We start from the raw sequence: 12962 nt of genomic DNA, 5'->3' as shown, positions 1-12962 counted from the left end.
TCTTTTATGTGAAAAAATTGCCCCATTCTACCTCTCCTTTCCAGTGCTTCCCTCTTTCTCACCCCTACATTTTTTAAAGATCATCTCAACATAATCAATCACACTTGTGCCTTCTGTCTATGTAGACTCCTTTTATCTATCCTAATAATGATAAAATTTTTAGAAGTTACATGTATCATCTTCCCATATAGGAATGCAAACAGTTTTTTGAGTCCCTTATGATTATTCTTTCACATTTGCCTTTTCATTCTTCTCTTGAGTCTTCTGTTTGAATGTCAGATTCCCTATTCAGCTCTGGTCTTTTCATCAGGTATGTTTAAAAGTTCTCTGTTTCACTGTGTCCATTTCCCCTCTGAAGGATTATACTCAGTTTTGCAAGGTAGGTTATTCTTTGTTGTAATCCTAGCTTCTTTGCCTTCCAGAATCCCTCCGCTCCTTTTACATAGGAGCTGCCAAATCTTGTGTAATCCTGACTGTGACTCCATGATACTTGAATTGTTTCTTTCTAGATGTTTGCAGTATTTTCTCCTTGACCTGGGAGCTTTGGAATTTGGCTATAATATTCCTGTGAGCTTTCATTTTGGGATCTTTTTCAGGGATTGGGGGATTCTTCCAGTTTCTATTTTACCCCCTGGATCTAAGATACAACGGTGGTTTTCCTTTATAATTTCTTGAAATATATGATGTTTAGGCTGTTTTTTTGATCATGGCTTTCAGGTAGTTTAGCAATTCTTAATTTATTGCTCTGCAATCAATATTCCAGGCCTGTTGTTTTTCCAAAGAGATAGTTCACATTTTTTCTTCAAATTTTTCATTCTTTTGACTTTTATTGTTTCCTGAAGTCTCATGGAATCATTGGCTTCTACTTGCGCATTTCTAATTTTTAAGGAATTATTTTCTTTAGTGGGCTTTTGTACCTCTTTTTCCATTTGATCAGTTCTACTTTTTAAGAAGTTCTTTTCTTCAGTATATTCTTGTGCCTCTTTTACCATTTGACCAGCTCTTGTTTTTAAGGAATTAATTTCCTTAGTATTTTCTTTTTGTGTGCCTCTTTTACTAAGCTCAATTCTCTTTTAATAATTTTCTTATATCACCCTAATTTCTTTTTTCCAATTTTTCTTCTCCTACTCTTAGTTTTCTTTAATTCTTCCTGGAATTCTTGTTGGGCTTAGGTCTGATGAGCATTTTCCTGTGAGGGTTTGCTTGTAGTTGTAGTCACATTGTTGTCTTCTAAGTGTATATCTTGGTCTTCCCTGACACCTTAGTTGCTTTTTATAGTCAAATTCTTTTTTGTTGTTGTTGTTTGCTCATTTTCCTACCTATTTCTTAACTTTGAACTTTATGTAAAAGTTGAGTTGTGTTTACCTTGGAGGTGGGGAAGCGCTGTGTCAGGCTTCAGGCTTTTTCATGCTGCTATTTTCGGAGCTAGTTCTGGGGTTCTACAAGTTTTTACTACTTCCAAGGTGGTGTGCTCTGGGAAGAGATGTCCTTATTGTGCTTTAAGTCTGTGCCCTGCTTCCCTGCAGTTGCAAGTGTTAGCACTCCTCTCCATCTGGAACCGTGATCCAGAACTACTTGTGGGCAATAAAATTGGCAGTCAGCACCAGTTGGTTGCATCCAGTGCCAGCACAGAGTCCTCTTTAATCTTTTTCTGATTAGTTATCCAACCCCCTTTTCTTGTTTGGTCTGAGAGTTCCTGAAGCTGATGCTGCTACTGCCATCATGGCCACTAACGATGCTCCTGCTGCACTCCTGGCTTCTACCTACCTCTCTTGTGGACCTCCTAAATTGTCTTAGGCTGAATAAATGTCTCCCTCTGACCTTTTGTTGGCTCTGCCACCCACCATTTTATTTTAGGCATTATTTTAATTAAAGTTTGGGAGAATAATGGGAGGGGAATATTGGGAGAGTTCAGCTGGGTCCTGGCCTATACTCTTTCATCTTGGCTCTGCCCCCTTCAATAACGTTTTTAAGTGTATAAAGTAAAATACATAGCATTACAAAGGAAATCGAGAGGTGAGTGAAAATAAATGTGTCTTTTCCAATCCAAATTCATAGGTTCTTCCTGACTGTTGGTGGATCCCAGGTTAAGTTCCTCTGGTTTAGAGCAATGTGGAGCTGCTTTAAATAGTTCCCCCTTGAGATTATTTGACCTTAAGGCTGATTAGAGAGATGCCTTTGCATTTTCTGATTTTTCTGTGACTAATTTTGTATTGCTGCTAATATTAGTGTTGTTCTGGAGTCAGCACTGGCTACTACTAGAATCCCTATGAGCAGTAGTGCTCAAAAATTAAGGAACTTTTCTTAATGTATTGTTATCCCTTTTCCTCATGCTTTATAGATAATAGGTCCCCTATGTGGATGGGAAATGTAGTGGCAGAGAGATAGAATCTGTTTACGTATGAGACCAGCCAGCTTTTGCTTAAGGTAACATTGGGCAAGAGGAGGCGCAGTGGATAGAGTGTTGACCTGGAGTCAGGAGGACCTGAATTTAAATATGGCCTCAGACATTTACTAGCTGTGTGACCCTGGGCAAGTCATTTTACCCTGTTTGCCTCAGTTTCCTCATTTGTAAAATGAGCTGGGGAGGGAAATGGCAAACCACTCCAATATCTTTGCCAAGAAAACACCAAATGGTGTCATAAAGAGTCAGACATGATTGAAAAAAGATGACTAAAGTAACATTGACTTATAGTGCTTTAAATATAAAACATATTATTCTTTAGTACTTAGGGTTGTTTATTTTTATATGATAACAATTGCTTTTGTTATTATTAACAACTGCTCACAATTATAAAATGATTTATAGTTTACAAAACTTTATGTATACCATATCTCATTTGATTCTTGAAATAACCTTGTGAACTAGGTAATTATGAGTATTACTGTTCCATTTTTATAGCAGAAGAAACTAAATTTCCAAGGGGTAGAGTCAGTAATAAGAGCTTTAATTAGGAATTGAACCCAGGTTTTTTCCTAAATGGCTTCTCAACTACATCAAGCTACATTTTTTAGAGGTATAGCCAATAATAGATATTCAGTCAGTTGAATTAACATTTTATAAATGGCACAGTCTTTCCTTTAGTGAGAAGAAAACTTGTATTTGCTGGATATCATATCTTGTAAGTAATGGAATTTCTCATGCAGTTTTTGCTTAAATACCCACAGTGAAAGTATTGTTTACAATTTTTCAGGTTATTGAGCTTATTGAGACTTAAAGCAATTTTTATATGGTAATTTTTAAGGTATTAATATAGTGCAGACACACACAATGGGAGTTCAGTAAATGATTGATGACTAAGTAAAATGAAATTGTAGACTGAGTAGAAGAACTTTAAAAGGATAAATTTTTTTTTTTTACCAACCTCTTTTCTTTCCTCCTAGGCAGAAGGTTATGTAATTGGAAGCTGCATCAAACACATCCCTATTGCAGGTAGAGATATTACATATTTCATTCAACAGCTCCTAAGGGAGAGGGAGGTGGGAATTCCTCCTGAGCAATCACTGGAGACAGCAAAAGCCATTAAGGTAAAATTAATGTAAAATTGGTCAGTTTGGGGATGAAAGAGCTGGGTTTTGGGTTTTCAGGGGGTTTATAATTTTTTCTTTTAGGTAATGCCTCTCTTATATTTTCTTTTTTTTAGTAAATATAGGAATGGCTTGTATTCTGAAAGTTTATTGAATGTATTTTCCCCTAGAAATGATTTTTAAATGATTATTAGAATTCCAGGCTAGAGCACAAAAGGCTGTTTAAACCACTGTGAAGCAGAAATAATACTATTAGTAGCCTCTGTGAAGCAGAAATAGCACCATTAGTAGCCTTAAATTCTCTGAACTGTGTCTGAGTTCTGAATACCTAAGCTCTATATCCTTATCTCCTCCTCCTCCCTGTCCCCCACTACCCTATAGCCCTTAGAGGGAAATGGGTGGGAGAAGCAACTGTGCTGAACAGATGTTGTCAGCATAATGGGGATAATAATCAGAGTGGCAAGGGGGAATGATCTCTTGAAAGTAGCGTGTATATACTGACTTTATCTGTATATATTCTATACGGACTGTAATCACCTGAGTTAGTACACCGAAAGCTTTAAAGAGATTTTCTGAGAATCGCAGAGATGGTAGTATAAAAGACACTATTTGAATACAGGTCTTCTTGACTTGAAGGCCAGCTCTCTATATGATACCATGCTTCCTCTCAAGGTTAAATTGGAGTCAAAAAGAATTCTTTTAGAGTGCTAAATAAGAATCAAATTTAGGATCTAAAATTAGTATTGTTGGTCTGAGCAGGACATCCTAATCATTAGTATGAATAAGAACATATATATTGGAACCTGGAACTACATGAGCCCTAATGAAGTAATAACCTTCAGTTTACTGGGATTTTTTTCAGCACTTTATTTTTTGGGAAAGAGGCAAATAAAAAAAAGCCTAACTTGTGAATTTAGTGTATTGTTGCTTTCAGAATAGTTCTGAAGTCAGTACTGGGACTTCATGTTGCATATCTGCTCCATTTCCAGTCTTCTACAAAAATCATCAATGTGGCATTCATTGCAAGATGAAAAAAAAGAATTAATTCTTTTCATATTTATTATTTATTATTAAGTCAGGAATATGACCCAGGACATTTTAGAAAGTCTTTTCACAGTAAGGTTTGAAGCAAAGATTTAGTTTGGTAAACTCATTTAAACAAAATACCTAGTTAACTGGAGTGCTGGCATTCCATATGATAATTGTCTATATTGTTAAATAATACAAATTTGAGAAGTTGACTGACTTTTTAAAGGTGTCATATTTTTAGGCAGTTAAAAAAGATATAGTTTTAAAGAAAAACATGAATTTATCCAGTACCCAGTTTCTCATATTTAAAAATACAGGAAGGCCTTTAAAGACTTTTAGTACTCATAACCAAGGTAGGGAAGCAATTGTTGGAGCCAGTAAAGGAAGCTCAAGGTAGAAGGGACTTTAGACACTGGCATACCCTAGTTTTTTTATTTTGGCTCCTCGAAAAAAGTTCAAAAATGAAATTATTCAGGCATAGGTTGTTGCTACTGCAATCAGTCCCTGGGTATGAATTGGTGTTAACAGCTGTTGATCACCCTTAGGAAGAGTAGGGTTATCCTTTGGGAAAAAAAAGCATGGGACATCACTGGGAATATAAGAAATGAAAAAAGGTAAATATAATTCAGCATTTCCTAAATTTCTCCTAAATTCCAGGAACTGTATTCCTAGAAATTTTATGTGAATGGGAGAGTTCCATGGTTGTTTGTGTGGGAATGATGGGAACCTGGGGATGGGGATGGAAATTGATGATTTTTCTCTAGAATTTGTGAGAGAAAAAAAGAAGAAAGTTGAATATGGTCTTGACATAAATTCAGAATTTTGAGAGAGCAGATTTGACAGGGTTCATAGGAAACATAGGTAGGATCCTAGTGATTAAAATTTTATGGGGTTAGCCAGACCAGGATATATGGGAAATTACTAAGAATGGAATAGTAAAGTCACAGAGAAAAAGTTCAAGAGACTTGGAGGAACAGTAGTTGTCTGAAGGAAATGATGTGAATGCACAGAGAATTTACTAAATAACTTGAATTTTAAAAAGAAATGCACAGAAGATGGAAGTCAAGACAATCAGATGAATACAGATGTATGGCACATTCCACCAAGAAGAGTGGCAAGAATGCTTTGAAGGAAGGGGTGGTTTCAGTCTCCTTCCTAATTCTTCCCAAGTTTGAGAAGTCACAGAACCTAAAGATTAGCTAATAGAGATCATGAAGCATCAATGTGCTGACACCTGAAAGATTTCATTTATAAAGTGAAAGCTTTCTTTAATGGAATTAAAGGGAACAGCCTCACTGGAGAAGCAAGGTCCCTGCGGAAATAGCTAAGCCCTGGATGAATGGAGCAGTTTTGAGGCAGTGAGTGTAAGGAGCAGTAAAGGAGCCTTCTTTCTTCTCTCTTTCCCTCCATTGGCTATGAAGCTTTTAAGGGGAACTGCTTGACCAGTGGGAGAGACTGTATCCACTGGGGAACAGATGCACACATTCTAGACAAACAAATGTACAGAAAGACAAGAAACAGCCTCCAGGAGCAGATCCTCTGGCAGCAGAGAAGAGGGAAGAGAATGCCAGCCTTGGCAATCCAGAGTTGGGCTGTGGAGAGGATCCCCTGAAGAGAAAAAGGACTTCCAGGTCCTGCAGTTACCTTTGTACAGTTATTTCTGCACTTGTGCTTCAAACTGCCTTGGTGCTCTGGAGCCACTCTTCCCATGGACAGTGCTTATGAGTGGAAGGGTGCGCCCAGTTGTATGGAGGGAGTATTTTGTAACTGCTATTTGTACTATGCCATTTTAGTAAATTCTGTTGCTGATTATATCTGTGATTCTTTGCTAATGGATGCACGCAGGTTGGGATTCAGTGAATTAGTGTGTTACAGTAACATAAACTACTCCAAAGAACCCGGGAGTAATAGACATCCTTGGGGAGGGAGCCCAGAGGGTGTGTGTAGAATTTATTTGGGTGGCTATTGGAGAAATTCTCCTTCTTGGATTTCCGAGTAGGGATGTACTAAAGAAAAAGTATCATTTAAAAGAATTTTAACATTTTATAATTGGATGATTAGCTTTCTAATGTATTTCCTTTATGAGCCATACCAGTTGCTTTGAGATAACTTGCATTGTTGAATGCTTAAGTATGAATTACCTGTTTATTATTGTATACATTATGGATATCAAAGCTGATATGAAAAGTATGGATGTTGTATCTCTATAATACTGGTGCCTGCTTTCTGTGTGGCAAAGAATTGGAAACTGAATGAAAAGCTGAACAAGTTATGGTGTGTGTATACATGTATATGTACACATGTACATATATGTACATGTGTGTGCGAGTATGTGTGTGAGATGGAATTGTATTAGGCATAAGAAATGGTGAAGGGGATGGTTTTAGAAAAGCGGAGTTGTATGAACTGATACAAAGTGAAGTGAGCAGAACCAGAAAAACAATTTATACAACAATAGTACTCTAAAGAAAAACAACTTGGCAAAACTTAGGAACTCAACACAGTGTAACCAGCCACAGTCCCAGAGGACTCATTATGTAACATGCAGATAGGTGATAGACTTGCGGTACAGACTGAAGCATGCACACACATGTATACACATATATACATACTCGTGATAGCATGTGTATGCATATACATGCGTATATATAAGACATAACATGTCTGCAAGTACATATACATACATATATATAGGACATGTCTAACGTAGAAATTTGTTTTGCTTGGTATTATTTTGTAATGGGTTTTGTTTATCTAGTTCAGAGGTGGAGGAGGTGGAGGTAGGATGGAGAGAATTTGGAAATAAAAGCAAAATAAAATAAAATTGAATGAAAAAAATAGAATATTAGTAACTGGAAATTTGCCTAGAGTACACTATGGGAACTTATCTATTCTCATTACAAAAAAACAACCCAAAACATTGAGTGGATCTATATTACTTTTTCATACTGTGACATGAATCCAGGCCATTTGTGTAAGAACCTCATGTCCGTACCATAGTGTTTTCCTATTTGCCTAAAATCCTGAATAACCAATTCCAACTACTTAATTCCCTTTTTGGTAGAGAAACTCCCCACCTCTTTTGGGCTTTTTAAAGTTTGTTTTCTTTCTTAAGTTGGCTGTCTTGTACTAGGGAGGGGTGGGTTCAGCCCTCTAATTAGATTGGAGGTTGGAGGAGGAATTAAAAAGTTTATAAAAATTGCTGTGGTAAGTGGAACCAAGAGTCAAAATGGGAGGTGTAAAAGGATTGTCTTCCCAGTTAAGATTATGTAACATAAACCTGTAGCAGAACCAGTAAGCAAGGTTTCATGATTTTCTTCAGCTTCATTCAATAACACAAATAGAAGTGAGGGAAGCAGATGGTAGGAGTAATCCAAGACTGAGGCTTGTCAGGGCAAGGATCAGCTATAGAACAAGGGGTGCAAGACTCAAGACTATAGTGTATATAGAGTTTAACTGATTTGCCAAGGGGTCAGTAAAGGACTCCAGAAAAACCTGAGGTCAAGGGACTGAAGTTATGGTGAGGACAAAGAACAGGGTTTAAAGTTGAAAGGCAGAGAGAAATTGGAATGATAACAGTGTAATCAGATAATGAAATTTCAGGGTTCATAAACATGGAAATAGTGCATTTGTGGATGATGTCAAGATTAGGGGTGTGATCATCTCTCTGTATCTAAGGGTGGAAAAGTAGGTCATGGGAAATAAGTAAATTAAGGAACTCGGAGGTTAGGGTGTTTGAGGGAATATTAATATCTGTATTGAGATCTCTTAGTTTGAGGGCAGGAATTAAGAGAGAGGCAAAGACTATGAGCAAGGCACTGAATTCATTGAGAAAAAAGAAGAGGGGGAGAAATATCCCAGAGGTCAGTAGACAACAGCTAACAGAATTTTGATTGGGTGATGATTGTGGATTCAGTGAACCTCAAATGAGAGATTATGGAGTGATGGTGGCAGAAGGAGAGCCTGGGAGTGGCAGTGGGGAGCAAGGAGTATTTCAACTCCACTTCAGCCAATGAGTTGGAGGAATGAAAGAAAGTACTGGAACAACCAGTACTGGGAAGGGTCACCAAAAAAGCTGTTATTAGGATGAAGCCAGGTTTCAGTGTAAGCCTGAAGATACAAGTAGTGGGAAAGGTAAAGATTTAAGATGAAACCAAGTTTATTACCCATGGAGCATGCACTTTGGATGGATAACTTTTGAGTAGGACACTGGAGGGGAGGAGGGGCTGGTTTGTGAGGAATTTTAATAGCAGCAGGCAATGAGAGATGAATTTGAATAATGACAACTGGGGATTCAAAATTACGAGGGAGAATATGACCAGGTGGAAGTTTGGTAATCATTGAGTAATAAGTTCACATAGGTTATCAACGTTCCTAGAGGTTTGGCCTGTGGGTGGAGTTCAAGTAAAACAGTAAGGGGAAGTTGATGGAAAGACATTTCTCACCATACTCTCAAGGCAAGAGACTGCTTTCTTGAGTGATTTCTAGCCAGGAAATCTGAAAAGTGTTTGATACTAGGTAGAAAATGTAGTGATAGCCAACTTTTATTGCTGGCCTCGAAATCTCCAATGAGTTTGGTCAGTGAAGAATTGCATCAGCTCCATGTTCCCCTTAGATCAGTAGTACCACATTGCTGGTCGTGTCACTACTGTTCCTTATTGTTATCCTTCTCTTTTCTCATTTCTTTGTTACTTAAGAGAACAAAACGCCCCAAAAACCAAAACCAAGCCTCAGCAGAGCCCTCCTGAAAAACTGTTGCATAATGCTACCAGGAGTATGGTAGGTGATATGGTAGTTGATACAATCTTTGCGTTGAGGCATATCTGTTATAATTTTATTTTGCTTTGCTTTAATTTGCTTTGTTTGTTTTTCTCCAGTTGGGGAAAGGTGAGAGTGAGAGAATATAAATGCTTAAGTAAAAAAAAAAAAATTAAAAGTCAGTCTCTCTGAGGCCTTCATTTTCTCATGTGTACAATGAATCAGTTGAACCAGATGACCTCTAATATCCCTTCCACCGCTAAATCTTATAATCTGTGATCTTTCAGTACCAGAAGATATAATTCATCTGGGTCAGTGTATCTGAGTTTTATCAAAGGCTTCTCAGTGTTCTCTTACTGTCACCATTTTTTTCTTGAGAATCTTCACCCTCTTTCTCTCCTAGTAAGGATATCTCCTGCTCTGAGCTTAGTTGGATACCAAGTGTTTCACATTGGCATGAACCCTTACAGGGTAGGGCACTCACCCTCCCCTCTCACTAAGAGACTCCTGCTCTCAGCTCACATAATAAGAATTTGGTTTAACTTTAGGGGGGTGAAAATTGTTCTTGGTCCCTATAGGGCACTTGAAATTTCTCTTGGGATCCAAGGAATTCTAATTGGTTTTTTCCATTTCCTTTTCCAACTTATTTTATAGATGAGGCAATTGAAATAAACAGGGTTAAAATAACTTACTTAAGGTCACACAGTGTCTGAGGCCAGATTTGAATTCAGGAATATGAGTCTTCCTGACTTCAGGCTCGGCACTCTATCTCCTGTGTCACCTGCTCCCATCTTACTTTTCCAGTTTTCTTACACTTTACTCCTTCACAGTATTCTTCCCTCTCACTCAAACCCTGAGGTCTAGTGACACTAGCCTTCTTAATATTCCCTGAACTAGACACTCCCATCTCTTGACTCTGCTTTTTCACTGTCTCTCCCATGTGCCTGGATTCCCCTCCCTTTTCCTCCCCCCTTTCAAGTCCCTGCTAAAATCCTACCTTCAGGAAACCTTTCCAGATTCCCCTTAAGGGCACTCCTTTGCTTCTGTTGATTATCTCCAAATATTTATCTTGTTCCTACGTAGTTGTTTTCGTGTTGTCTCTCACATTAGATTGTGAACTCCTTGAGGGCAGAGACTGTCTTTTGCCTTTATATCCTCAGCTCTTAGCACAGTGCTTGCCATATAGAAAGTACTTAATAGATTATTGTTAACTGACTTTTTAGCTTCTATTAAGTGGCAGGCATTATGCTTAGGTGCTGGAGATAGAAGTAGGAAAGTGAGATCATCCTTATCCTCAGTGGGTTTATTCAACATGTTCCTCTCAATCACAAAACTAGTTGCATTCAGCAGGTTTAACTGAACAGAAAATTCCTATTTACTCTTGAAGATTAATTTCATATAGTTTAATTTGAATCTTATTTTTACAGTTCTTTTAAAATGTAGATCAAATATTAATTTTTCTTAATTTTTAACTTGAAGGAATAGGGTAAAAGAAAGCCATAGAAAGTATTCTACCCTTAAGGAAACAGTCTGCAGTTATGCTTTCTTGTGTTTTATTTTGAATCTCCTAGCTCTACCTTCATATTATGTTTCCCAAACTAATTTTGGCATGGGAATGAATTGACAGAGCTTATTAAATGTTGAAGTGTGAGAGAGTGTTTTTTTTTTTTGGAGGAAATGGAGGGGCATCTGGGGATATGAAATACTCTTAGGATGTGTGTCTGGGGTGGTGTCACATACATTTTGTTTTGTTTTTTAGTTAAAGTTTTATTTATGCCTTCTGAGATTTCCTTGTAATAGAGAAAAGAAGGGGAAAAAGCCCTTAAAAGTAACACATATTGATTATGACTGATAGTGTGTGCAACATTGGAATCAGGGAAATTTTGAAGCAAAATAAAGGAAATTAAGCAAATTTTCGTTCCCTCCCACATAATAAATATTTTAAATCATAATTTCATATTTATTATTTTAGAAGGAAAATACTGTCACCAAAATTTGTGTTTAATTGTCCTATTCACATCAAACTAAAAATCAGAATCATACAATTTTAGAGTTGCTGAGGATTTCAGTGGTCATCTAGTTTAAATCATACTAAAAAAAGAATCCCCAGTACAACATACCCCACAAATGTATGTGTCTGGAGGTGTTTGATAAACTTTTGTAAAGTTTTTAGTACCATCTTAGTATAGTGCCATTTTTGTCCTGGCTTTTTGGTGTTTGGGATGTCATGAGAAATTCCTCAGGATTCAGTTCAGTTCAGTAAACAAGCATTTAATAAACAGCAACTTGATCCAGACCCTGGAGATATAAAGGTAAAAATGAAAATAGTCCCTGCCCTCAAGATGCTTATATTCTACTGGCTGGTAATTCTGAAAATTCTAAAAAGTTAAATTCAGTAGGCCGAGATTCCTCAAGATTCTCTTTACATACTCAGGAAGCCATGGTAAGCACTGTATGTACTTCTCTGTAGAATTTACAAACGACAGTGGATGAATTCTAAATCTGAAGATGATCAAATTCATATGTAAGCCTGTTCCTAGGAAATGCTGTATGTGGTCAGTTCTTTTTGTTGAGAATGGAGAACTTTGCCCTGTCACGGAATTCTGTTACTGAAGCAATTTGCTGAGTGCTGAGATACTAATGGACAAAGATACTCTGAACAAGAAGATACCTTGTCTTTCGGAAGACTAAGAGTTTGGAAGGCAGTCCACGTCAGGCTGAGGTGTGTCCAGATCTACCCATGCTGTAGAGATGTTATACCTTTTGTAGTTTGATGAACACACAAGACCACCAACAAGGAAATACTGGATTCCAGCCAGTCTGCATCATGGAAGGAATGTTTTCTGCCTCATGAAAAATCGATGACTGCAGGATATCCAAGCATTTGAAGTGTGGCAGGCTAAAGTGAGGCAACAGTAGGGTGGATGGCTGAAAACAGTACTTTGAAATGAAGTATCATTTTATATGACAGAATTCTGAGATGGGGAGAAGCATTAAGCTAAGATGACAACTAAATTACATATAGCTGTAGGATCCAAAAGATCTTTTGTTGGTTAAATATCAGCCTGTTAGTTGTTCCTATACTCTAGTTATATTACTATAAAGAATATCTTTAGACACAATAGACAGCAGTAAATAAAGCCTTTTATTTTTTTGTTACAGTCGTAGACGGGTTGCATGTTAGAAGTTTGGCTAAGGCATAATGCTACTGTATTTTTTTGATTGAGGGAATACACTTTAGTTAGTCCTTAATGTCTGGTGATCTTCATGTTTTGTGCAGGAGAAGTACTGTTATATCTGCCCTGACATAGTTAAAGAATTTGCTAAGTATGATGTAGACTCACGTAAATGGATCAAACAGTACACAGGCATCAATGCAATCAACCAGAAGAAATTCATTATAGATGTTGGTTATGAAAGGTTCCTTGGACCTGAAATTTTCTTTCATCCAGAGGTAAGAATTTTTTTGTGTGTGCTTGAGCTGTAGATTGTGTTTTTTTGGAGCAATAGCACCACCTACTGTGAAAAGAGAAGTTTTCAACAAAGCTGTCAGATGGAGAAAGCTGGGTATCTAGTGATGGCTGGTTATATCCATTTATACAAAAATCTCTTCAAACTCACACACATCCACTATAGTAGAGAGGATA

General features: G+C 37.3%; 1 protein-coding gene across 7 annotated transcripts in view; it reads left to right on the top strand.

The window, feature by feature from the left end:
- The window catches only part of ACTR3B (actin related protein 3B), a 206612-nt gene that overhangs the window by 156133 nt on the left and 37517 nt on the right, over positions 1–12962 (top strand). For 6 of the 7 annotated variants that reach the window (XM_072652143.1, XM_072652142.1, XM_072652144.1 and 3 more), the window contains 2 exons: positions 3385–3528; positions 12596–12769. In XM_072652143.1, the coding sequence (XP_072508244.1) occupies positions 3385–3528; positions 12596–12769 (318 nt within the window). The remainder of the gene's footprint in view (positions 1–3384; positions 3529–12595; positions 12770–12962) is intronic. The other variant, XM_072652145.1, reaches the window with a different exon arrangement.

Source organism: Notamacropus eugenii, chromosome 3 (assembly GCF_028372415.1).
Source record: "Notamacropus eugenii isolate mMacEug1 chromosome 3, mMacEug1.pri_v2, whole genome shotgun sequence".
In the NCBI taxonomy this organism is placed as follows: domain Eukaryota; kingdom Metazoa; phylum Chordata; class Mammalia; order Diprotodontia; family Macropodidae; genus Notamacropus; species Notamacropus eugenii.
Note: the sequence above shows the minus strand (reverse complement) of the source record. Positions and strands in the feature narration are given on the sequence as shown.